At 37.3% G+C, this 23,266-nt stretch overlaps 5 protein-coding genes across 6 annotated transcripts; 4 read left to right on the top strand and 1 right to left on the bottom strand.

Moving 5' to 3' along the window:
- Positions 1-193: 193 nt before the first annotated feature.
- Positions 194-1,387, top strand: LOC137726418 (transcription termination factor MTEF1, chloroplastic-like). Its single transcript, XM_068465345.1, has one exon. It carries the CDS (start codon positions 240-242, stop codon positions 1,143-1,145), a length of 906 nt encoding a protein of 301 aa, XP_068321446.1. The 5' UTR covers positions 194-239; the 3' UTR covers positions 1,146-1,387.
- A 1,889-nt stretch (positions 1,388-3,276) lies between these two features.
- Positions 3,277-8,440, top strand: LOC137724597 (solanesyl diphosphate synthase 3, chloroplastic/mitochondrial-like). The gene is made up of 12 exons (XM_068463358.1): positions 3,277-3,282; positions 3,415-3,495; positions 3,640-3,711; positions 3,807-3,872; positions 3,939-4,133; positions 4,247-4,333; positions 4,480-4,551; positions 5,397-5,482; positions 7,239-7,371; positions 7,611-7,700; positions 7,835-7,936; positions 8,243-8,440. The coding sequence occupies exons 1-12, from the start codon at positions 3,277-3,279 to the stop codon at positions 8,438-8,440; spliced, it is 1,188 nt and encodes a 395-aa protein (XP_068319459.1).
- An 865-nt stretch (positions 8,441-9,305) lies between these two features.
- LOC137724598 (transcription termination factor MTEF1, chloroplastic-like) lies at positions 9,306-9,753 on the top strand. Its single transcript, XM_068463359.1, has 2 exons — positions 9,306-9,331; positions 9,414-9,753. Exons 1-2 carry the CDS (start codon positions 9,306-9,308, stop codon positions 9,751-9,753), a joined length of 366 nt encoding a protein of 121 aa, XP_068319460.1.
- Positions 9,754-11,252: 1,499 nt separating this feature from the next.
- LOC137726116 (solanesyl diphosphate synthase 3, chloroplastic/mitochondrial-like) lies at positions 11,253-17,118 on the top strand. 2 transcript variants are annotated; one of them, XM_068464987.1, is made up of 12 exons: positions 11,253-11,646; positions 11,744-11,839; positions 12,182-12,262; positions 12,407-12,478; positions 12,739-12,867; positions 13,332-13,418; positions 14,033-14,104; positions 14,922-15,007; positions 15,480-15,612; positions 15,871-15,960; positions 16,441-16,542; positions 16,840-17,118. In XM_068464987.1, the coding sequence occupies exons 1-12, from the start codon at positions 11,503-11,505 to the stop codon at positions 17,017-17,019; spliced, it is 1,272 nt and encodes a 423-aa protein (XP_068321088.1). In that variant the 5' UTR covers positions 11,253-11,502; the 3' UTR covers positions 17,020-17,118. The 2 variants fall into 2 exon arrangements, with proteins under 2 accessions (XP_068321088.1, XP_068321089.1); XM_068464988.1 differs by having other exon boundaries at positions 11,518-11,646; positions 11,718-11,839.
- Positions 17,119-17,625: 507 nt separating this feature from the next.
- Positions 17,626-21,165, bottom strand: LOC137726115 (uncharacterized). The gene is made up of 7 exons (XM_068464986.1): positions 20,582-21,165; positions 19,373-19,926; positions 19,187-19,263; positions 19,036-19,092; positions 18,858-18,947; positions 18,464-18,640; positions 17,626-18,036 (listed from the first exon to the last, which is right to left on the bottom strand). The coding sequence occupies exons 1-7, from the start codon at positions 21,073-21,075 to the stop codon at positions 17,992-17,994; spliced, it is 1,494 nt and encodes a 497-aa protein (XP_068321087.1). The 5' UTR covers positions 21,076-21,165; the 3' UTR covers positions 17,626-17,991.
- Positions 21,166-23,266: the final 2,101 nt, after the last annotated feature.

A 23,266-nucleotide genomic window follows, 5' to 3' on the forward strand; every position in this document is an offset into this window, starting at 1 on the left:
TCCACCCGGGGTAGTTAGAAATCCATCTCCATAGCTCTCACTTTCACTCTGTTTCCATGGTGGTCCGGTCCGGTCCGGTCCGGATTTAATCCCCAAACAAATCTTTGAAATCCAACCTCAACCAATCAGGTTCAACCAAACTGCCAGCTGTGACTCCTTCTCCACCAATACCATTACAAACTTCGCAGATGATATTCCAACAGAGAAAAACCTCTCTCTCTCGCTCTCTCCAAAAAACCATGCCAGTTTCAGCAGCTGCAGCTCTGCAGTCATCTCTCTGCTTCTCTTCTAACAATCCCTCATCTTCTTCTGATTTGGACACCCAATTGGCTGCAAAACCCAAAAGCCTGCTCCACAAGCATCCTCTCTACACACCCACCCACACCAAACTCTCCCTCCAATTCAAAGAGAAGATCCTCTGCCTTGAAATCATGGGAGTCGATGCAGGCAAAGCCCTCTCCCAAAACCCCAATCTCCACTCAGCGACTCTCGACTCCATCCACTCCATAATCTCCTTCCTCCACTCCAAAGGCATCCACCAAAAGGACCTGGCCAAGATCTTTGGGATGTGCCCCAGCATCCTCACCTCCAGCATCAAGTCCGACCTCCACCCAGTTTTCGCCTTCCTCTCCCAAGACCTAAAAGTCCCGGATTGCTACTTCAGAAGGGTCATCAACAAGTGCCCCAGATTGCTTGCTTCAAGTGTGAAGGACCAGCTCAAACCGGCACTTCTTTACCTCCAGAGCCTTGGGTTCAAAGACCTAAATGCACTAGCCTACCATGACCCTGTGCTGCTGGTTTCCAATGTGGAGAGGACATTGATTCCCAAGCTGGAGTACTTGGAGGGTTTGGGATTCCCAAGGGAGGAGACTCTGGGGATGGTGCTGAGGTGCCCTGGACTGCTGACCTTCAGCATTGAGAACAACTTCAAGCCAAAATTCGACTACTTTTCGGTGGAGATGGGAAAAGGGTTGGAGGAATTGAAGGGGTTTCCGCAGTATTTTACGTTTAGTTTGGAGAAGAGGATAAAGCCGAGGCACATGGAAGTTGTGGAGAGGGGAGTGGAATTGCCTTTGCCATTGATGCTTAAGAGCACTGATGAGGAGTTTAGGGAGTTGCTCAGGGAATTAGGGGATGGAGGATGAGCATTGAGCACTCTTCTGACTCTCTACATTTTGTTGTACAAGGTTATCTCATGTATATAGTTTCTTCTAAGCTTGTAAATCGTTTGGTTAAGAGCAGTTATCATGCACCCGAGATAATGTGTTTGATTCTCCCTTCTTGACATCGCTTGTCAATTTAGTGAAGGCACTCACTAAATTTTTACTCATGTTTAATAGGATCGTTGTGAGTCTCAGTATTCAATAACAACTAGCCGAAAATTCTGTAACAATTTGGTAGCGAGAAACTGAAAATCCTCAAAATATTTGATTTCTTTTTGCACAAGTCTTAGTAGTTGGTAGCAACTAACCAAAAGCTATACACGTTTTTGAGTAGCTAAAAATTGAAAATCGAACTATTCGATTGATTTTTGGGGAGTAATGGAAATCCATCATGAGTCATAGTAATGAGTAGCAACAAATCGAAAAATTGAGCAGATGTTCGGTAGCTAGCAATCGCAAGAGGTGGAAATTTTCGGTTGCTTATGCTGAATACAAGCTCGATAGTTGGTACTCGGTACCTAGCACCATCATCATCATAAGCCATTGCGATTTCAAGATTTATCATCTCACACTAACTCTGTTAAGTTTTTTTCATCCAAAATAAATCATATGACTTATGTTCAGGATTAATTCGGACATTTTAACATAAAAGTTATATCATCCAACTCAACCATAGATTGGAGGATCCCCAATGACTGTATTTTTGAGCCATCTTCACTTCGAAACACAATGAAGTGAATGCAGGTCGTTCCCCTTTTTCAAACGGGAACCCCTCATATTATCTGGGTGAAATGCTAATTTATTCCCTCAATGATCATCTCAGTGAAAATTGGGTCACTAAACTATTGTTTAAAAAAAAATCAGTCATTGAATTATAAAAATTTGTCAATTACATCCCTAATGTTATATTAAAAGCTAATATATTCAATATTCCGTCAATTTAAGTCATGTTACTTGCATGTGATATACATTGGAGGGTAGATTGATAGTTTTTTGTAAAGAAATAGTGTACGAAGTTAACTTTGGAGGGTAAATTGGTAGTTTTTCATAAGAAATAGTGTAAGTTAACTTTGGAGGGTAAATTAGACGTTAAACTCGCAACATATATGAAATTTTAGGAGCTTATAGGCGAGATATGATATGTGTTTAGGATGAGATTAATTCAGACATTTTAACATAAAGATTATCATCCAACTCTACCATAGATTGGAGGATCCCCAATGACCCTGTATTTTTGAGCCATCTTCACTTCAAAACACGATAAAGTGAATGTGGTTTGTTCCCCTTTTTTACATGGGAAACCTTCATATTATCTATATGAGGAATACCACTAAACTATAACCCTAAATGGCAGATCAACCTCTATTTTGGATTCTTTTAGAAACCCTAATTTTTTTATTTTTTATTTTGTCAAAGGCAACTCATTAAATGGAAGTCAAGTATTGAAATGTCCGAAATAACCCCAAACACAAATCACTTATTTATGGAACACTTAATGGAAAATAAGATTTAATATGATATTATTGTGACTAGCTTATTGTGTGATTAGCCCAAAATCTAACTTTTCTATCTACATTAAAGGGGAGATGTGGGCTTAGCCTCACATTGGATCAACAATAATGTGGTTCAAATTCGTTTTTGGCGAAAATTGAATTTAAAACTTCTTACTTACGAGTGAAAATGAATACTAGTAGACCATAATACTAATTAGCAATAATGTAAAAATATTGTTGTCTATCGAAAATCAACCTAGAGTTCACAAATTTAGCGTGTGGCGAATTATCCTAACAGTGACGGCATGCATGTCCAACCTACTGCGTTTCAGTATTTTAATCTTCTTTCTTCCCGACGGTGTGAATTAAATGATCTAACTACTATTTTTGTTGAGTAGCAATTAGAAAGCGAAAGTGCGCGCTTTTTTGCATGCCTGGCTCTGCGCTTATACATAACCCCCATACTCTGTGAGTCTGACCTCTCTTACTCGTTCTTCTTCTTCTTCTTCTTCTTCCTCCACATTGACCCTCCTCTCCCAATCCCCCAAAACCCACTCTGAATCTCTCTCTCTCTTAAAGTTGTTCTCTTTAAATCACCATCAGTTTTATTGAGAGAAAAGATGGGAGTAAGTTTAACTTGTCGTCATTGTCACGGCTCAATATTTCACGTACCCTTCTCTTAGGGACTTCAGTTTTCTTCTGTAATAGATAATTTTGTTTGTCCACCTCTACTAATGTGCTTACATACTGCTTTGCAGGAACCGCTTGACCCATCCTCACTTGTTTCCGATGAGCTGTCGATCATTGCTAACAGGCTGCGGGCGATGGTAGTTTCTGAGGTATATGTATTTTCTGTCTTTTTGGATTTAATTGATATTACTCTAAGGACGTACATGTTAGAACGGAGATTTAATCCTAATGGTTTTGTAATATTCAAATGTTATATCATGTGATCACAGATCAGATTTGTTTTTTATTCCTAGGTCCCTAAGCTTAGCTCCGCTGCCGAGTACTTCTTTAAAATGGGAGTGGAAGGAAAGAGGTTTCGTTCCACGGTAATATAAACGGATATTTAGTCCCAACCTTGTACTTTCTTGTGATTGTCGTCAAGGTTAAAAGTTGCTCAATAGGTTTATTCTACATGCCGCAGGTCTTATTGCTGATGTCAACCGCGTTGAATATCACTGTACCTGAACCTCCTACGGAGCTGCAAGAGGCTTTGTCAACAGAGCTACGCGCAATGCATGTAACTGTACCTGAACCGCCTACGGAGCTGCAAGAGGCTTTGTCAACAGAGCTACGCGCAATGCATATAACTGTACCTGAACCTCCTACGGAGCTGCAAGAGGCTTTGTCAACAGAGCTACGTGCAAGGCATACCACTGTACCTGAACCTCCTACGGAACTGCAGGAGGCTTTGTCAACAGAGCTACGCGCAAGGCAACAACGTATAGCAGAAATCACAGAGATGTTTCATGTTAGTTATATCTTTGCTAATGATCTTGTTGCTGTCGCTTTATTTTATTATATACTACATAATATTAGAAAAATATCATTTCTAATGTACTAATAACGTTCATTGCCTATAAGGTGGCAAGCCTTCTACACGATGATGTATTGGATGATGCAGACACAAGGCGTGGTGTTGGTTCAGTAAATCGTGAAATGGGAAATAAGGTGTGCTTTTGGTTCCTTTAAATTGGTCAATTTTTTCCCTTGTTTTCTTTCCGGTATTAATAATGATTCTGCACTGGGAACATACAGAGTTAGGAAAGGGTTTTGTATTATATGATAGTTACTCTTCTTTCTATCGTTGAATGCAGTTGGCTGTTTTAGCAGGGGATTTTCTGCTTTCCCGAGCCTGTGTCGCACTTGCCTCCTTGAGAAGCACAGAGGTACGGATGAATTATTATGCACTAGTGTACTGAGATGAGCAATAGCACTGCAGCCCCCTCGGGCAATTGGACCCAGGGCAAACCCGATGGAGAAGTCAAGCAATAATCGTCTAACTCAACATCCTGCTTATGTGACGTCATTCACAATTTAAATTATTAAAAAAATATTGAAATTACAAAAAAACTACATTTCAATATTTTTAATTATTTTTAACCAATCTTTTATTATTATTATCCAAAATTAAAAATAAGATTCTCTTTTATTATTTTATAAAATAAGAAAATACTAATATTTTAATATGAATTGTTTGGGCTATTAAGTTTAGGGATGGAGATGCACTTGAGCAGTTGCTGTTCATTTAAAGGGATTGAATTGCGTATTGCCCAAGGGATCTTCCTACACTGGATGTGCTCTAAGTCCCTTAATGACAGGGATTTGGGGCTTTGTAATGGCTTATTACTTTTAGCACGTTTCAATGTTCCATGTCATTTGAGCTACAATGAAGGATGACGGAGCAAAAATAAAGTATCTTAAGACCAAATACGAGAGAGCAAAACCCCTGATATATTTTATTCAATCAAAATTTCCAGCTCCTTATCTTATCAAGCAAGTGAGTTAGTTTTGTTTTTGCCTCCCCCTTCCTTCTTGTGCACTTACACTCTGACAATGATCACCATTATCATCCACCAGTGAAGTATAAAAGTGATCTGCCTGAAATTTCAGCAAGTCAGGACAGGGTTCCCATACATATTCATAGCTGTGATCCCAATTATCACAAACAGTTGAATGTGGGTTCACTCAAGTTGTTTTAACATGTTTTTGTATCATTTTTGTGCATTTGTAGGTTGTATCATTAATGTCAAGGGTGGTTGAGCATCTTGTGACAGGTGAAACCATGCAAATGACTACCACATCTGATCAACGCTTTAGGTACACTGCTCTGCTGCTTCTGTCATGTGTACATTTTTTGTTTGACGTAGTAAACTACTTTTTGTTATAAAATTATAGCTATAGGCGTGGCATTATTAGGTTGGGATTTGGCTTGTCTTGCCTCTTGGCTTGTATATGGTAAGGCTTATCTTTATAGCTCTTTTTAACATAAAAGTATTTCTTGAATAATGCTATATAGGGATGAGAAGCGGATTATATAGAGAAGAAACAAGTTGGGGGTAGTTAGGCCATTTCCAAGCGAACGGTCCAGAGGGTCAGAGGGCTCGTGGAATCTGAGAGGGTCCCACGGAATCTGAAAGGGCTGACCAGAAAAATCATATTCTTGTCGGTTATATCCAACAGGAATCCTTAAGCTAAAATTCAAATGCAACGGCTAGCTGACGTCAGCTAGCCGTTCCATTTGATTTTTTTTTTTTTTTTTTACAGTTTTATTATTATTTTTTATTTACAAAATTTTTCCTATAACTTCTATTTCACAAAATTTGTTTCATTTTATTTTAAATTCTATTTTTTTTTCCTATAACTTTTATTTCACAAAATTTGTTTCATATTTTTTTTAAATTATATTTTTTTTTTCTATAACTTCCTAAGCCATTATACAACATTAAATTAAATTAAGTAACATGAAACAACATTAAAAGAAAAATTCAAATCCAACGGCTAGCTGATGTTACTTAGGCGTTGAATTTGAATTTAAGTTGTAGTTTTTAAATAATAAATTATGTTTGGCCTTGTGGCCCTTTGGCCCTCGGTTGGAGACGGTTTTTTGTGACAGGGCTAAAACGAGCCCTATGACCCTTTGGCCCTTAGTTGAAGACGGAGGCAAATACGGCCCTGTACTGTTTATTAAAATATTAATTTCTTGGAGGGCTAGAGGGCTAAAACGAGCCATCTGGCCAACTCTTGGTTGGAGATGGCCTTAGGGCATCTCTAACCGATCCGGCCATAGGGCTAAAAATAGCCAAAAATGACATGAAAACAGTCTTCAACTGAGGGCTAGGCCAAAGGGCTCGTGGGCCCCACCGGGCCAAAAACACCAAATTCGGCCAACCGGCTGGCCCAAAGGAGCCAACCAGCTAGCCCCGAACCAGCCCATTTTTTGAACCCCAACAGCTACCTAGAGTCAACATGACGGCAGGTGACCGTTGGATTTGAAATTTTTTTTTTCCAGGCAAAATTTCAAAAAAAATTATTTAAAAATTCCCATTTTTACCTATAAATACCTAAGTCATTCATACACCATTTCTCACATAGTTTTTAAATTTAAGTTGTTGTAGTCTTTAAATTGAAATAATAAATTATGTTTGGCCTATGACCCTTTGGCCCTCTCGGTTGGAAATGGATTTTTGTCATAGGGCTATATGACCCTTTGGCCCCTCGGTTGGAGATGGTAAGAAATATCACATAGCACTGCTCATTAAAATATTAATTTCTTGAAAGGCTATAGGGCTAAAGGGAGCCCTCTGACCCTCATTCGGTTGGAGATGTCCTTACAACTTACAACGAAGTGTGTTGTCGTGAAAGAGAGTGGAAGTGTGAGAAACAAACTAGGCATGCATAACTCATACTCGAAATTCTCAATCTTCCATTTTCAAAAGCTTCAATTAGTTGAGTGTGGGAAAATATTTGTTGATGTTATGTATTTACACGCATTTTTTTTCTTATGATGTCTTGTTCCGGGTTTCCTTAAGATTTAAGTTTTTCTAATTATGAGAAAATTTGGTATTCATTGTAGCATGGAATATTATATGCAAAAGACTTATTACAAGACTGCATCACTGATTTCAAATAGTTGCAAATCAGTTGCCGTTCTAGCTGGGCATCCAACCGAAGTTGCTGCGTTAGCTTATGAATATGGAAAAAATCTGGTTCGTAAACTCTTGGAATTCTTTTGTCTAATATTCTTGGAACTCTAAGATGTTTAATATTCATGTTCCAAACAGAAGCACACATAGAGAAAGAAAAAATAATGACAACAATAATTATATGACTTTCCTGCTAGAGCTCAAACAATGGATACTTTCTGATGGTTTTTTTACGTGCATGTATGGATTGATGGGTCGATGTGCATGCGTGTGTATCAAGCTGACTAATTTTTTTCTCTCAGGGATTGGCATTTCAATTAATAGATGATGTCCTTGATTTTACGGGCACATCAGCTTCACTTGGAAAGGGATCTTTATCTGACATCCGCCATGTAAGTGTTGATTGACAACGGGATATTTCAATTCATAGTAAATTGAGAAAGATGCTCACTATTCTAATCCCATGCCGCTATGTTTTCGATTTTCATTCGTCATAATTTTTTGCAACCATATAATCGTTTTGTAGGGCATTGTAACTGCTCCAATGTTGTTTGCCATGGAAGAGTTTCCTCAGTTGCGTACAGTTGTTGAACAGGGCCTTGATAACAACCCTGCAAATATTGAACTCGTAAGTATGTATTGTTTCATTAAGTGCCGGTCTGGGCCACTTTGGCATTGTTTCAAAGAAAATGCCCGTCTAAATGTTTCTGTCATCTTTAGAAAATGTTTCTGTTTTCTATGTTTAGCCTCTCACTAAATGTCCGACTCTAACCAATATTGTTCATGAAATTTCATCAATGAGAGGTGAACAACAGAAAGTAGAAACAGTTTTTTTTTTTTTTTTTTAAGTGAATATAAATAGTTTAATGCAGTTGTCACAGTTTTATTAGATTCAATTATTATTATTATTGGTTTTCATGGTATATTTCTACAGGCTCTCAACTACCTCGGTAGGAGCCGTGGAATACGTAAGACAAGGGAGCTAGCCACAAAACATGCAAACCTTGCCGCAGCAGCAATCAAATCTCTGCCCAAGAGCGAAGACGAGAATGTCAGAAAATCGAGGACGGCACTCATAGATCTCACCCAGGTAGTCATTACAGGAACCAAGAAAAGGGACGCCCCTTCTTGATTCATTCAAAGCAATGTATTAAAAGGCGAAGGCATAGGAAAATGTGAGGCGTCTCATGGATAGTCCCATCTAGGCATGAGGCATGAGGCGAAGCCTCATGGTACCTAAGATTTTATTATATATTATATATAATTATATTTATAAAATATAATACTTTGTAAAACAAATATAATTATAACTAAATCAAATATAATATCATCTTCTTCATTACTTAGAAACTATGTCATATAGTCTTAAAATGTTGTAATTATTTTATTTTATTGTAAGCAATTATAGAGAACTTCAAGGGAAATAAGACTGGGTGGTCACAATTATAGGGAATTTCAATGAAAATAAAGGCTAAATTTTGCAATTATAGGCAACTCAAAGGAAATAAATGCTGAGTGGAGCAATTCTAGGGAATAAAGGCTGAATTTTGTTGGAATGTTATGAGAATATCCATAAAAATATGCTTATCTATAAATAATAAACACAAAAAGAAACAAAAAGATGTTTATCTATCTATCTATCTAATAAATAATATAAAAAATAAAGGTGAATAAAAAAAGATAGTGGGATAATAAATGTCAAGCAAAGTGGGGACTATTTAAATTTTAAAGAGAAAAAAAATATTGAAAAAAGAAAAGTCAGGAGAAAAGAAAGCCCTCCTCGTTGGAAGTCAGCTTTTGGGCACAACTTTGGTTTGGGTATTTTTACCAAATAAAAAACAAAAAATAAGAAAAAAAGAACGCCTGGATGCCCTGAGGTGCTCTCCAGCGACGCCTTGTGCACACCTGGACAATAGAGGCGGCAAGCTACCCGCCCAGCCTTCGAGGCCGTCTAGACGCTCCCCGAGGCGAGCCTTTTGAAACACTGATAAATAAACATGGGCGTGCTTGGGGACAAAATGATGTGCGGGAATTGTTTCCTTTTAGATTTTCATCCACCCGTGGTAGTTTTTCAATCCAACTCAAGATTAGCTCCTTCCTACTAGATTGCTTACTTCAAGTGGGAAAGACCAGCTCAGACCAGCACTTCTTCACCTCCAGAGACTTGGGTTCAACGACCTAATTTCCCTGGCCTACCATGACCCTGTGCTGCCGGTTTCCAATGTAGAGACGACATTGGTTCCCAAGTTGGAGTACTTGGAGGGTCTGGGATTCCTAAGGGAGGAGACTCTGGGGATGGTGCTCAGGTGCCCTGGATTGCTGACCTTCAGCATTAAGAACAACTTCAAGCCAAAATTCGAGTACTTTTCGGTAGAGATGGGGAAAGGTTTGGAGGAGTTGAAGGGTTTCCACATCATTTTACGTTTAGTTTGGAGAAGAGGATAAGGCCGAGCCACATGGAGGTTGTGGAGAGGGGAGTGGAAGTGCCTTTGCCATTGATGCTTAAGAGCACTGATGAGGAGTTTAGGGAGCTGCTCAGGGAATTAGGGGGTGGGGGATGAGCACTGAGCACTGCCAATTTAATCTCTCACTTTCTTTGTTTGCTATTAAGTTTCCGACTCTGTACATTTTATTGTACAAGGTTATCTCAAATATATAGTTTCTTCTGTAAATCGTTTGGTTAAGAGCAGTTATCATGCACCTAAGATAATGTGTTTGATTCTCCCTTCTTGACATCGCTTGTTATTATAATGAAGGCATTTGCTAAAATTTTATTCATGTTTACTGGGATCGTCATGAGTCTGAGCATTCAATAGTAACGAGTGGAAAATTGTACAATGGTTTAGTAGCGAGAAACTGAAAATCCTCAAAATATCTGATTTCTTTTCGCACAAGTCTTAGCAGTTGGTAGCAACTAACCAAAAGCTATACACGTTTTGAGTAGCTAGTAATTGAAAATCGAACTATTCGATTGACTTTTGCGGAGTAATGGAAATCGATCACGAGTCATAGTAATAACTTCATTTAATGAAAATGACACAAAGTTTCGATGAGAAGGGCTTCTCCAAACTGCTGTAACTATTTCTAGAAGTGAGCAATTTCGCTATTCCTACAACTAAACAATGTCACTATTTCTAAAACTGAACATTGTCAATATAGAACTAAACACTCCAACTATTTCTTGACCTGAACACTGTCATTGCAACCATTTCTAGAACTGAACACTGTCACAACAACCATTTCTAGAACTGAACATTACCACTGCAATCATTTCTAGAACTGAACATTGCCACTACAACTATTTATAAAACTGAACATTGCCACTACAACTATTTATAGAATTGGACAGTGCCACTATTTATAGAATTGCATACTGCCCTATTTTTAGAATAAAATCTAAAAGTATCAATTTTCAGGGAGCACTTACATGGAAAGAAAACCCATGAGGAGAGGATTAAACTTCTCTCTTGGGTCGAGGCCCAATTATGTCAGATAAGTAAAAAATAGGCAAAAGTAACCGAAAAACACCACCTTTGAAGAGCTTGATCTCCCTGAACATTGAGTTTCAAAATGTGGTTCTTGTATTACAAGAAAGAGGGTGTCGATACGAACTCATGACCTTTAACTTTGTGTGAATTCGTAACCATATGAGAGATTTACGAAGAATCTATGATTGGAAGGAAGAAAATGAAAGAATTTTGTCCTAACCATAAAATAAAATTATTAAAGTGCTTTTGATTAAAATTTAACGTTTTGAAGTCATTTTCATTAATTTCTATTTATGGAAACAACCCTTCTTCAACCCTTTTCCTTAAACCCTGATACAATCCTTTCAAAATAATTGCAATTTTTGCTGACTTAGCACTTAAAACCTCTAAAGAAATATTCAATTATTTAGCAATTACGTATGACCAAACCCTCAAGTAGCAATTAGAAAGCGAGAGTGCGCGTTTTTAGTACATGGCTGCCTCTGCGTTTGGCCGTCGTCATTTCGTCATTTTCCTTACTTCTTTAGAGAGAGAGAACATGGCTGTGGCGCTTACACATAACCCCTATTATTTCCTTCTTCTTCTTCCACTTTGACACTCCTCTCCCAACCTCCCAAAACCCACTCTGAATCTCCCTCTCTCTGTGTTAAAGTTCGTTCCTTTAAATCGCTATCAGTTTTATTGAGAGAGAAGCAAGGGAAAAAGTATGTTATTTTCTCGGGGATTTTCTCGGATTCAAAGAAGCAGCTTCAATGGGTTGTGTCGGTGTTTGCTTTCCCATCGCCGGGACCCGCAACAGTTCGTCGCCGCCAGCGCTTACTCTCAATTGCTGAGTGATTCGACCCAGAAGGTAATTTTGCTCTATAAATCTCTTAGAGATTGAAAGTTTTGTGAATGTGTTTGTATTATGTTATGTTTCAGGGTTTTGATTGGTTGTGTGTTGGTAGATTATGGGTTGCAGAGAATTTATTTCGTGGGGATTGCCGCTGGTTTTCTATGGTTCCAGGCACCAAATTCACCATCAAAGCAGCTCCATGGTTGAGGTGAGGTTTTTGGGTATTCACATTTTTGGTTATTTTTTTGTTTTCCCACATGCTCATTTGATATTTCAATGCCAAATGTATGAAAGCACGAAAATTTCGAGTTACCCGAGTGTTCGTTCGTTTGTTTTTAGTTTGTTTATGTGAGATCAGCCTCTGGATCAAAATGTACGAGTTGTTTATTGTTGCTTATGGCACAAATGCAAAGATGGGAGTAAGTTTAACTTGTCGTCGTAGTCAAGGCTCAAAATTTCATGTACCCTTCTCTTAGGGACTTTAGTTTTCTTTTGTAATAGATAATTTTGTTTGTCCACCTCTATAATGTGCTTACATACTGCCTTGCAGGAACCGCTTGACCCATTCTCGCTTGTTTCCGATGAGCTGTCGATTATTGCAAACAGGTTGCGGGCAATGGTAGTTGCTGAGGTATATCTATTTTCTGTCTCATTGGATTTAATTGATATTACTCTGAGGACATACATGTTAGAAACTGAGATTTGATCCTAATGGTCTCGTAAGATTCAAATGTTATATCATTGATCATAGATCAGATTTGTTTTCTATTCCCAGGTCCCTAAGCTTGCCTCTGCTGCTGAGCACTTCTTTAAAATGGGAGTGGAAGGAAAGAGGTTTCGTCCCACGGTAATATATTAGTACTAATCCAATTCATTATTTCACTTTCTCTGTTTCGCAAAGATGCTGTATACTGGATATTTTCTTGTATATATCATTTAGTAATTTGCCTTCCGTCTCTAAATTCAATATTTGCACATCATGCTGTTTGGAGAAGTCAGTGGAATATATATGTAATTCGTCATTCCAACCTTATATTTTCAAGAATTATGATTGTCGTCAAGGTTAAAAGTTGCTCAGTAGATTTATTCTATTATTTCTATATGCAGGTCTTATTGTTGATGTCAACCGCTTTGAATATCACTGTACCTGAACCTCCTACGGAACTGCAAGAGGCTTTGTCAACAGAGCTACGCGCAAGGCAACAATGTATAGCAGAAGTGACAGAGATGATTCATGTTAGTTGTATCATTCTTAATGATTTTGTTGCTATCGCTTTATTTTATTATATGCTACATATTATTGGAAAAATATCATTTGTAATGTACTAATAACATTCATTGCCTGTAGGGATTCCCTAGACCAATTTATTCGTGTCGTTCCAAAACTGTTTTTTAATGGCTTGTTTAAAATTCTCTCTGAGGTGCATTTGCTTGAATTATAACTCCTTTTTCCTCCAAAATTTGTGGCATAAGCATTACATGTATTATCTTACCTTTCCACCCCTGCAACTTATCTACAGTAATATTATTAAGTTAGCATGTACTTATCAGTAAATTTCTATTAAGAATCTAGTTACACTTGATAGGAATGAAATGTCTTATAATGCTTCATGAGTAAATTGTTGACATTGAGGATATGATATTTCTCTCAGGATTTGAAGCCTAAAAAAGGTTCTAACGTAATTATTTTCATTTGTCAGGTGGCAAGCCTTCTACATGATGATGTATTGGATGATGCAGACACAAGGCGTGGTGTTGGTTCATTAAATTGTATAATGGGAAATAAGGTGTGCTTTTGGTTCCTTTAAATTGGTCAAATTGCCTTTTTGCTTATAAGAATATAATTTATTTTGACGCTTCTCTTCTTATCTTTTCAAAAGTTATTTATATTTTAATCAAAAGTATAGGGATGAATGTGTTTGTTGGAGTTTCAGAGAGTTTCCATATGCATCACATTAAGCATTTAAACAAGGCATGTATCATGTTCTAGTCGTTGGATGAAAATCAAACAATTAATACGATAAAGGCTTAGAACATGAGAGAACAGTGTGTTTCCTACTAACCCCTATTTTTATGCAACACGGGACAACATGATATGTTCCTATTAGAGCTTATTTTGATGCCTAAAAGGGACTGGGGAAGGGTGGCTAAATAATTTGTTCATTACTTTCCACCCTATGCAGATAGTTACCGTACATGGCTGCTGCTGATACCCCTCCCGCTGAATGATATTAATTCTTGCCAAGTATTGAACATTTTAATAGAATGTGAGATGGAGTGCCGTATTATATCAATTTTTCCCATTTTTTCTTTCCGTTATTACTAATGATTCTGCATTGGGAACATACAGAGTTATGAAATATGATATGATAGTTACTCTTCTTTCCATTATTGAATGCAGTTAGCTGTTTTAGCAGGGGATTTTCTGCTTTCCCGAGCATGTGTCGCACTTGCCTCCTTGAGAAACACAGAGGTACGAATGAATTATTATGCACTAGTGTACTGAGATGAGCAAATAGCACGTGGGAGTATATTTCATGCTTTCTGGCTCATCTTGTTTTTAGTATTAGGGATGTGAGAGACTTGGCCACAAAAGTCCACATATTCGATATGCTGTGCTGGGACCCTATTAGAGTAGTTGTATTTCATCCTCATATCAAAAGTGTGTTAATTATATTTAATGCATCTTGACTAGGAAGTTTCTTTGGTGGGGTCAGGCTGCAGAGGGGTGGGGGTGGGGAGGGAGTGTTGTAAGTCTCTTCATGACAGGGATTTGGGGTTCACTTTGCAATTGTATATTACCAGAGTCCATACTATCTTCTGGGTCCACCACGAAGCACCTACTTATTACTTTTAGTACGTTGCAATGTTCCACGTCATGTAGGCTACTATGAAGGATGATGGAGCAAAAATAAAGTATCTTAAGGCCAACCAAGTAATACAAGAGAGCAAAACCCCTGATAGATTTTATTCAATCAAATGTGCCAGCTCCTTATCTTGTCAAGCAAGTCAGTTAATTTTGTTTTTGCCTCCCCCTTCCTTCTTGTGCACTTTTACTCTTGTGGATAAAGTACCGAATCAATTTTTTCATCACCAAACATGACAATCATCATTCATCACCATCATCATCCATCAGTAAAGTATGAAGGTGATCTGCCTGAAATTTTAGCAAGTCAGGACGTGGATCCCATACCTATTCATAGTTATATTCCCAAGTATCACAGACAGAAGGATGTGCTTTCACTTTAGTTGTTTTAACATATTTTTGCATCATTTTTGTGCATTTGTAGGTTGTATCATTACTGTCAACAGTTGTTGAGCATCTTGTGACAGGTGAAACCATGCAAATGACTACCACATCTGATCAACGTTGTAGGTACACTGCTCTGCTGCTTCTGTCATATGTGTACATTTTTGTTTTAGTTAGTAAACTACTATGTTATAAAAGTATATATTAGGTTGGGATTTGGCTTGTCTCGTCTTGTATATAGTAGGGCTCGTCTTTATATCTCTTTTTTTACATAGAGTATTTCTTTAATAATGCCACGTAGGGATGGGAATTGGGGATTATATAGAGAAGAAACAAGTTGGGGGTTGTTACAACTTACAACGAAATGTGTTGTATTGAAAAGAGAGCGGAAGTGTGAGAAACGAATTACGCATGCATAACTCATACTCAAAATACTCAAATCTTCCATTTTCAAAAGCTTCATTTAGTTGAGTGTGAGCAAATCATTGTTGATATTATGTAAATAAGCGCACAGTTTTTTTGTTATTTGATATCTTGATTAGGGTTTCTTTAAGATTTAAGGTTTTCTAATTATGATAAAATTTGGTATTCATTGCAGCATGGAATATTATATACAAAAGACTTATTACAAGACTGCATCATTGATTTCAAATAGTTGCAAAGCAATTGCCATTCTTGCTGGGCATACAACCGAAGTTGCTATGTTGGCTTATGAGTATGGAAAAAATCTGGTTTGTAAACTCTTGGAATTCTTTTGTCTAATACTCTTGACGAGCAAGCTTAATTCTAAGATATTTTTATGAGTTTAATAGTCAGGTTCCAAACAGAAGCACATATAGAGAAATAAAAATAACGATAACAAGAATTATATAACTTTCCTGCTAGAGCTCAAACAATGGACACTTTCTGATGGTTTTTTTACATGCATGTAGGATTGATGAGTCAATGTGCTTGCATGTGTATCAAGCTGACTAATTTTTTTCCCTCAGGGATTGGCATTTCAATTAATAGATGACGTTCTTGATTTTATGGGCACATCAGCTTCACTTGGAAAGGGCTCTTTATCTGACATCCGCCATGTAAGTGTTGGTTGGTAATGGGATATTTCTATGTTTGAACACATGAGATTTGTCTCTCTTGTCCGTTACTGATCTAGGTGCATCTCATGGCTGAGTTTGGTAGCTTAAAGTGAGAGTATTATCTGTGTCTGTCAGCCTCAAAGTTGGTTTTGGTTGCTCTAATTTTCCTATAACACAGTTCATTTTTTTATTATCATTCTTTCGTTTCTTTCCATATTGGCATGCTCAACAAGCTTGCTTGCATTTGCTATGAAAAAAATGCACGGTATACTTGACCTTAAGAAATTATGTAGTTCATGGCCAGCATTTCTCTGTTTAGCGTGTTGAAACCAAGTCTCACTTTTCAATTCATAGTAAGTTGAGAGAAATCCTCAACTATTCTAATCCCATGCTGCTATGTTTTCAACTTTCATGATTAAGAGCCCACTTACTTTTTCGGTTATTGCCATAATTTTTTGAAACCATATAATCGTTTTGTAGGGCATCATAACTGCTCCAATATTGTTTGCCATGGAAGAGTTTCCTCAGTTGCGTACAGTTGTTGAACAGGGCCTTGATAACAACCCTGCAAATATTGAACTCGTAAGTTTGCATTGTTTCATTAAGTGCCGGTCTGGGCTACTTTGGCATTGTTCCAAAGAAAACTCCCATCTAAACCCGTTTCTGCCATCCAGCTTTGAAAAATGTTTCTGTTTTATATTTTTCGCCTCTCATTAAATGTCCAACTCTTAACGAATATTGTTCATGAAATTTCATTAACGAGAGGTGAAAAACAGAAAATAGAAACGGTTTTTAAGCGAGTATAAATAGTTTAATGCAGTCATCTCAGTTTTATTAGATTCAATTCTTGTTATTGGTTTTCATGGTATAAATCTACAGGCTCTCGACTACCTAGGTAGGAGCCGTGGAATACATATGACAAGGGAGCTAGCCACAAAACATGCAAACCTTGCTGCAGCAGCAATCGAATCTCTGCCCGAGAGCGAAGACGAGAATGTCAGAAAATCAAGGAGGGCACTCCTAGATCTCACCCAGGTAGTCATTACCAGAACCAAATGATGGAGAATATCTGCACCATATTGACTTAATAATGTGTTGAAGTTCAGTTATTGAACTTCATTGTCCCTGTAATACGAGGGACGAGTCCATTTTCTTCGTCATATTCTTTCAACCATTTCGTTTTCTTTTCCAAAAAATTTCCCGTAGACTACATTTCGTTTAGTAAAATTTTGACACACATCCTTCATTGTGTACATTAAACTCTGGAGTAATTGAAGACATCACACATAACTCCGCCGGATTCTGGTCAAATGATGTAATTGGATCGTATTCGCTTGGCTTCAAGAGTGAAGCTAGTAGTGACTTTCATCTCTGATTTCGGCTGTTCGGAGGATGCTCGTACTGTTTGCATTGCCTCTCAGAGTACCGAACGAAAATGGCATGCAGAATAGGTAGAAAATTAAGGGAAAAGGGACATGACGACATCACCTAAGGCTATGAGAAAATGGTGTTACACAAACGGAGTAAAATGCCCGCCGGCCAACCACCACAATGCATGCGCATACGTTAGTAGCGGTGTACTCATGTCAAATAGCTAATTCCTCCATACAGGGGGATTCGTGTGTAGTTATAAACAAGGTCCGTCTGCTGTTGAAGAAAATTGAATAGGAGTGCGATTTTCTCAACATGTCTTAACCTCCGTTACAGACTGGAGTTTGAATGAAAGTCAAAAGGGGCCGTTTAGGATTCAAAATTATATTCCAAAAATTTTGTTTCTGCACTCAAAAATAAAATATACAGATACAAGGGGACTGTTTAGGATTCAAAATTATATTCCAAAAATTTGTTTCAACACTCGAAAATAAATATACAGATAAAAAACCAAGCACAGTTAATCGAGCAAACTAATGTACATATTTCCACAAGAATACTAGCCGAGCTATCTTACAAAGTTGTTCATATGCTTATTCTTCACTTGCAACCTTGGAGTCAAAAAATGAGTTCAAAAGGCAAGAATAATTCACACATCCACTAAATATTGAATACATCTTGGGAGATAAACACGGCCCATGCATCCTACAATTCCACATGATTAATTACTTGTCAGAATGATTGGAGTTAATTAATTCATAACTTTTTGAAAGTTTTTAAAATGATTGAAATCGCTTTTGATGAAAATGTTTTTGGAACCAATTCTTAGTAAAAATAAAAGTGAATCTTGTAAAAACACTTAAAGTGCTTCTTGGAAGAAGCACATAATTGGTGCTTCTTCCAAGAAGCCATTCAAGTACTTTTGGAACTTAAAAACATTTTCTCTTAAAGAGTTTTCAATCATTTTAAAAACACTTCCAAAGAAACCCTAAATTCTTTGTTAATCATTAGGTTTAGTAATTTGGAATGCAATGGAACTTTATTGCTTTTCAAGAAGTACAAAGGAAGGTGTGACGACTTCCTTTGTAGTGTCAATAACAATTTCCCATAGATAACAAAAACATTTATTTACCTGGAGGATGGCGAAGGCCCTTTCAGCAATATATTTGTGAGCAGGTGTTGCTCCTCTTTGTTGCAGTTTGTCTGGATGGAGGCACAGCCTTGCTTTCTGATACGCTTTCTTCACCTGTGAACTTTCTATTAGGCTTGTCAAAGGAACTGCATACCATCCACTCTTGGGCCATACAATCTGATCACCAGCCAACACCACATAAAACCAAAACAAACCGTGTAACATTAATTATGCGAACTTGATCCTCCTTGCAGACCAATCACATTCGATCCGCATGAAAAAACTTATGCGCTTTCAATAAGTTACGTATTTGCATGGAGGGAGAAATAAAATCTTTGTCGATAAGAAGCCAAGCAGCATTCGTCGAAGTAAAAACCTCAAGATTTTTACTTACATGGTGTAGTGTCGAAAGCAGCATACGAATGTTGGATTCCTTGCCAGCCGACCATAACCTTATGTCTTCATCCAAGAGCTCCAAGTCCATCTGTATATATATAGAGAAGGCATTGCTCAAACTTATTTTGTTATAATTATTCGTACAAAATTTATGCATGCAAGAAGAGAAAGCTTACATCTTTTTCTGAAGGTTTCTTTTCCTCTTCAGTTATCCCTGTCCTTTCCTCTTCTTCCTGCCAAACAAGTCGATATCGGAAAATGACGATATATATAATACACACACACACACACGTAGAACATTTTGGGCTGCATGCCTTCAAAATTTACCTCTGGAGATGGAGTCGTTTCAAGCAGTAGTTCATCTCTTTGCTGGTGATATGAGTACTCATCCACATTAGGCCTACCTAAATGATTCATATCAAACGCACACAGTACAGTTATTACTCATGCATAAAAGTTTCAAGGTTTAGGGTTTAGGGTTTCGGGTTCACTTTAGAGACTAACAAAAATCACCTTCATCCATTTCAACAGACTGCTGATTGGTCCCTTCTTTCTCGGAATTACTATGTGTTTGGAACTTCTCTTTAGCCCATGCAATCGCTTCTTCAATACCAACTGCTTCTTCTCTTTGCTGATCAGAATTGATCTCAATCACATAAGAGCTCATCACTTCATCGTCATTATTATCTTCTTCTTTTTCTTCTTGTTCCAATACTCCCACTTCTTTCTCTCGCAAAACCCGATCCCAAATCCCGGATTTAATCTCATGTTCTTGGCAGAGCGAAGAGACTGCTGAAGATGGTGAGAGGAGCTCCAGATCATCCGCAAATTGCTTGACGCTTCGACACGAACTGGGTCCAGGACTCATGGTTTCTGGGGACGAGACCTTCCTTGTGAATCCGAAATTACTGGAGCTTCTGAACTTTTCATCATATAATTTCTCCAGGACTTGGTTTTCAGTGAAGGAAAGAGGATTGCAACGCAGAGCTGTCGTGCCTTGTTTCTTTGGATGTTCCTTGGTTGGCTTCATGGTTGATGAGTTCCATCTACATGGCACATTTAGTGGTCTGTGGCAACCCAGAATTTGTTGAGTTGAGAAACTCATTAATAATTGGATTGCTAAAATTTTTGAAAGATGAATCTAATCTTAATCTTATGACTGAGTAATGCCAGAAATGCCGCGTTTTTGTACTACTTCTGAATACTAAATTATGCATATAACTAACATCTAATACGAAAAAATTAGTAAAATTTTATTAACATGGTAAATACACATCGATTAATAGATCAAATAATATGGAAATATAACACGAAAATATACTGTCTTTATTATTTTCCTTTTGAGTAAGCAAAGTGCTTTTTACAAAACAATTAGTAGTGATGTCCAAGCGCTTTCCACTAAAGCACTTTTATCAACAAGGGAAAAATTAAATTACAATACTAATAATGATTCTGGAAAAAAATATAATAATATTTAAATTCCAAATGTTTTGGCCAAACACAGGATTTAATTCAAAATATTAGAATGGAAACTATGGGAAAAAACTCAAAAAATTTGGAAAGAAAATTCAGAAGGCTTCCATACCCTTCGAATATAACCAAATTGAAGGCAGAATGAACGCAAATATAAAGCAATGTTAAGGGTATAATCGTCAAGCTAAATAACAGCGGCAAAAACAGTTGGCCATACCGCGAAAGGACACAGTAACTGCAGTAAACTACCTGAGCTTTGAAGCGAAGGAGGAGAATGCCACGTCATCGCCGATGACCGGCCGGAGAGGACTCAGCTCCTCCGAGCTCAGCACCGACGACGAGTTCGACTTTGACTTCGTCTTCGAGTTCGGCCTCGACCGCTCTCTCGACATCCGCTGGCGTCCGTCGTCGTCCGATCCAAAAATATCACTATAAAACCGCTCGCTCCTCGACGGAATCCTAAACGCAGGCAAGCTTCGGTCTCTGTTCTCCGCCGTAAAGCAGAACTCCGGCGGCCGGAAGATCTCCTCGTAGAAGGAAGTCGAGCCCCCCGGGAATTGGCGCGGGAGGACGCTCCGCGGCGGCCCGCCGAATACATCCGCAAAGTCATCGGGTTCAAGCGTCATATGGGAGTCTTTGGCTGCTGCGGCCGCAAATACAGAGCGAGTGGAGGCATGCTCCGCGGAGCGCCGCCGCGGGAGTCCCGGCATTAATCCCATGCGCATGCGCCAGGACTCGTCCATCTTTTTCCGACGGATTAATGGGAGAAACTTGGAGAAGTATTGTGTGTGTATAGAAGAAGGAAGGAGAGATCATATGATATGATATCATATGAACAAAAGGAACTTTGTAACAAAGTTATCAACTTTTTTTTATTTTTTGAAAGGGGTTGGGTGGCGCCCACTAATTTCTTTATTTGATTAATGTGATAAGTTTTTGTGATGATTTGAAATGTTGATGATGGAATGTAATGTGTAAAGCATATAAATTTTTCAGTTTGTTGGGAACACAATTCGATACATAAATATCATAATAAAAATAATTGTAAATTTTTTTTTTTAATATTGAACCACTTATATTATAACATTTTGTACCGGACCGTATTCCAACACTGAAAAATCTCACGCATAACACATGCTCATTGCTTCTTTAGAAATCAGAGTAGAGTTTGGTTGATTTCGTAGAGAAAAATAATTTCCACTTATATATATATATTTGTACATATTTATTGTTTTTTCTTTAAATTATACAACTTAAAAGTAGAAAATAAATAGGTTAAAAAGAAGGGAAACAATAAAATTAAATTAAAAAAATGCAAAAGTCACTTCTTATGGGGTTTGCAATTCATTGCTTAATTTGTCCCCACAAGTATCGTGCAAGATCATTTTTTACCAAACTTTTTCTTTTTGGATTGTGGGTGAGTTTATCCTTGTGTTTGTTGAATCTCACTATTTTTGTACTTTCCCTAACCAAAAACATCTAGTTGGTAAGTAATTCCCTTTGCTAAAATAAATTAATTTCTAACTAATTAATATTAAGTAAGTGAAAATTTAGGATTTGGGTTTGTTGACATAGGTAGCTATCTAGCTTAGAAATAAAAATTTAAGTAGGAATTGTCTGTTTACGTCATTTATAAAACACATCTCACCAAAGAAATAATAAGATTTCATATATTATGGTTTCAACCGATTCCACACAACCCTACTGAATGTGAGAAGTATCCCAGTTAAAAAGTCATACCGAGGGCAATAGTAGTTGAGAATACATGCATGGTGGAAAGAACACTTTTGACTAAGCTAGTACAAAACTTGGTAGTATATTATAGCCCATGCATGCGCCAAGGTCCTAAAAGTGGCAATGTCAAAGTCTCAATTCGGTGTGTGAAGAGTGAACAAAACCCAATCATATCATACTACTTTCTTCTTAAAAGGTTGAACTACTATTGCTACTATTTGACCCCAAAAAATGAACTGCATTTAGTACTATGTGGCTTATATGCTTTATGCTGATAATTAAACAAAGGATTAATTTCAAAGTTAATTACCACTCAAGAGAGTCACTCAATACTGTGACTAATAATATTTCTCTTCATTTAGAAGTGAGAGATATTAAGTTTGGTTCTCGCCAAAGATGAATTTGAACCACATTATTATGGCTAGCTTAGAGTGAGACTTAACTCACTTCCTCATCCTTTTAGTGCAAATAATATCGTTTGTTAAAAAAAAAAATTACCACTCAAGAGAGGAAGAGAAGGGAAATTTAAAAGGAAAAAAGGATTTTTAAAACATAATTTATTAAAGGAAGTGAGAATGATTCAAAACTATTACAATAATATAAAAGAGGGGACGCAGGAATAAAAATCCAATATCCTATCCACTAGATCTCATGCAAAAAGAAAAAAGTTTCAAGTGTGAATAATTATTGACTAATATTTTTGTTTTTCTTATGAAAAAGAATCAAATAGTGAGTTCACCACTACAATCTATCATTTTGGAAGTCGAAAGACTTATAGAAGTATTTTAGCCTATTGTGTAATTTTAATATAAAAAATCGAATTCAGAACGTGACGTGTGAGAATGCATCAATTTCAACATCAAAGATTTGTTGTCATGTATGATTAAAAAAATATCAGTAACAGTGGATATAACGGAATAAAATAATCGAAGGAAATAAATCATGAAAAGCACTTTTGATGTCCCTTCTTTTACCTCTTTTTCCCCTTTTGCATTACGTAGGCCTTCAAACTAATAATTCTTGGTTCTTGTAGTGGTGTGCATTTCCTGCGAAATATTCCAAATTGATTTCCTTGGCCTGAGAATCTTTGCAAAATTAGACTTTTGGCCTCATGAGAGACTTTTGTTTGTTTAATTTGATAAGAACTATAGTCTACATATATGATTGAAAATAGACTTTTTCTACAATGCAGTTTATCGT

Source organism: Pyrus communis, chromosome 2 (assembly GCF_963583255.1).
Source record: "Pyrus communis chromosome 2, drPyrComm1.1, whole genome shotgun sequence".
Taxonomy (NCBI): Eukaryota; Viridiplantae; Streptophyta; class Magnoliopsida; order Rosales; family Rosaceae; genus Pyrus; species Pyrus communis.

What these genes read in the sequence shown, in the direction of transcription:
- LOC137726418 (XM_068465345.1), top strand. Translation starts at nt 240, where the DNA reads ATGCCAGTTTCAGCAGCTGCAGCTCTGCAGTCATCTCTCTGCTTCTCT.
- LOC137726116 (XM_068464987.1), top strand. Translation starts at nt 11,503, where the DNA reads ATGTTATTTTCTCGGGGATTTTCTCGGATTCAAAGAAGCAGCTTCAAT. An exon ending in AAGTGACAGAGATGATTCAT is followed by an intron (nt 12,868 to 13,331) that starts GTTAGTTGTATC and finishes TTCATTTGTCAG; the next exon opens with GTGGCAAGCCTTCTACATGA. An exon ending in CCTCCTTGAGAAACACAGAG is followed by an intron (nt 14,105 to 14,921) that starts GTACGAATGAAT and finishes GTGCATTTGTAG; the next exon opens with GTTGTATCATTACTGTCAAC.
- LOC137724598 (XM_068463359.1), top strand. Translation starts at nt 9,306, where the DNA reads ATGGGCGTGCTTGGGGACAAAATGAT. An exon ending in GTGCTTGGGGACAAAATGAT is followed by an intron (nt 9,332 to 9,413) that starts GTGCGGGAATTG and finishes CCTTCCTACTAG; the next exon opens with ATTGCTTACTTCAAGTGGGA.
- LOC137724597 (XM_068463358.1), top strand. An exon ending in CCTCCTTGAGAAGCACAGAG is followed by an intron (nt 4,552 to 5,396) that starts GTACGGATGAAT and finishes GTGCATTTGTAG; the next exon opens with GTTGTATCATTAATGTCAAG. An exon ending in ACCCTGCAAATATTGAACTC is followed by an intron (nt 7,937 to 8,242) that starts GTAAGTATGTAT and finishes ATATTTCTACAG; the next exon opens with GCTCTCAACTACCTCGGTAG.
- LOC137726115 (XM_068464986.1), bottom strand. Translation starts at nt 21,075, where the DNA reads ATGGACGAGTCCTGGCGCATGCGCATGGGATTAATGCCGGGACTCCCG. An exon ending in AGAAACCTTCAGAAAAAGAT is followed by an intron (nt 18,948 to 19,035) that starts GTAAGCTTTCTC and finishes ATATATATACAG; the next exon opens with ATGGACTTGGAGCTCTTGGA. An exon ending in GGGCCTTCGCCATCCTCCAG is followed by an intron (nt 18,037 to 18,463) that starts GTAAATAAATGT and finishes GTGGAATTGTAG; the next exon opens with GATGCATGGGCCGTGTTTAT.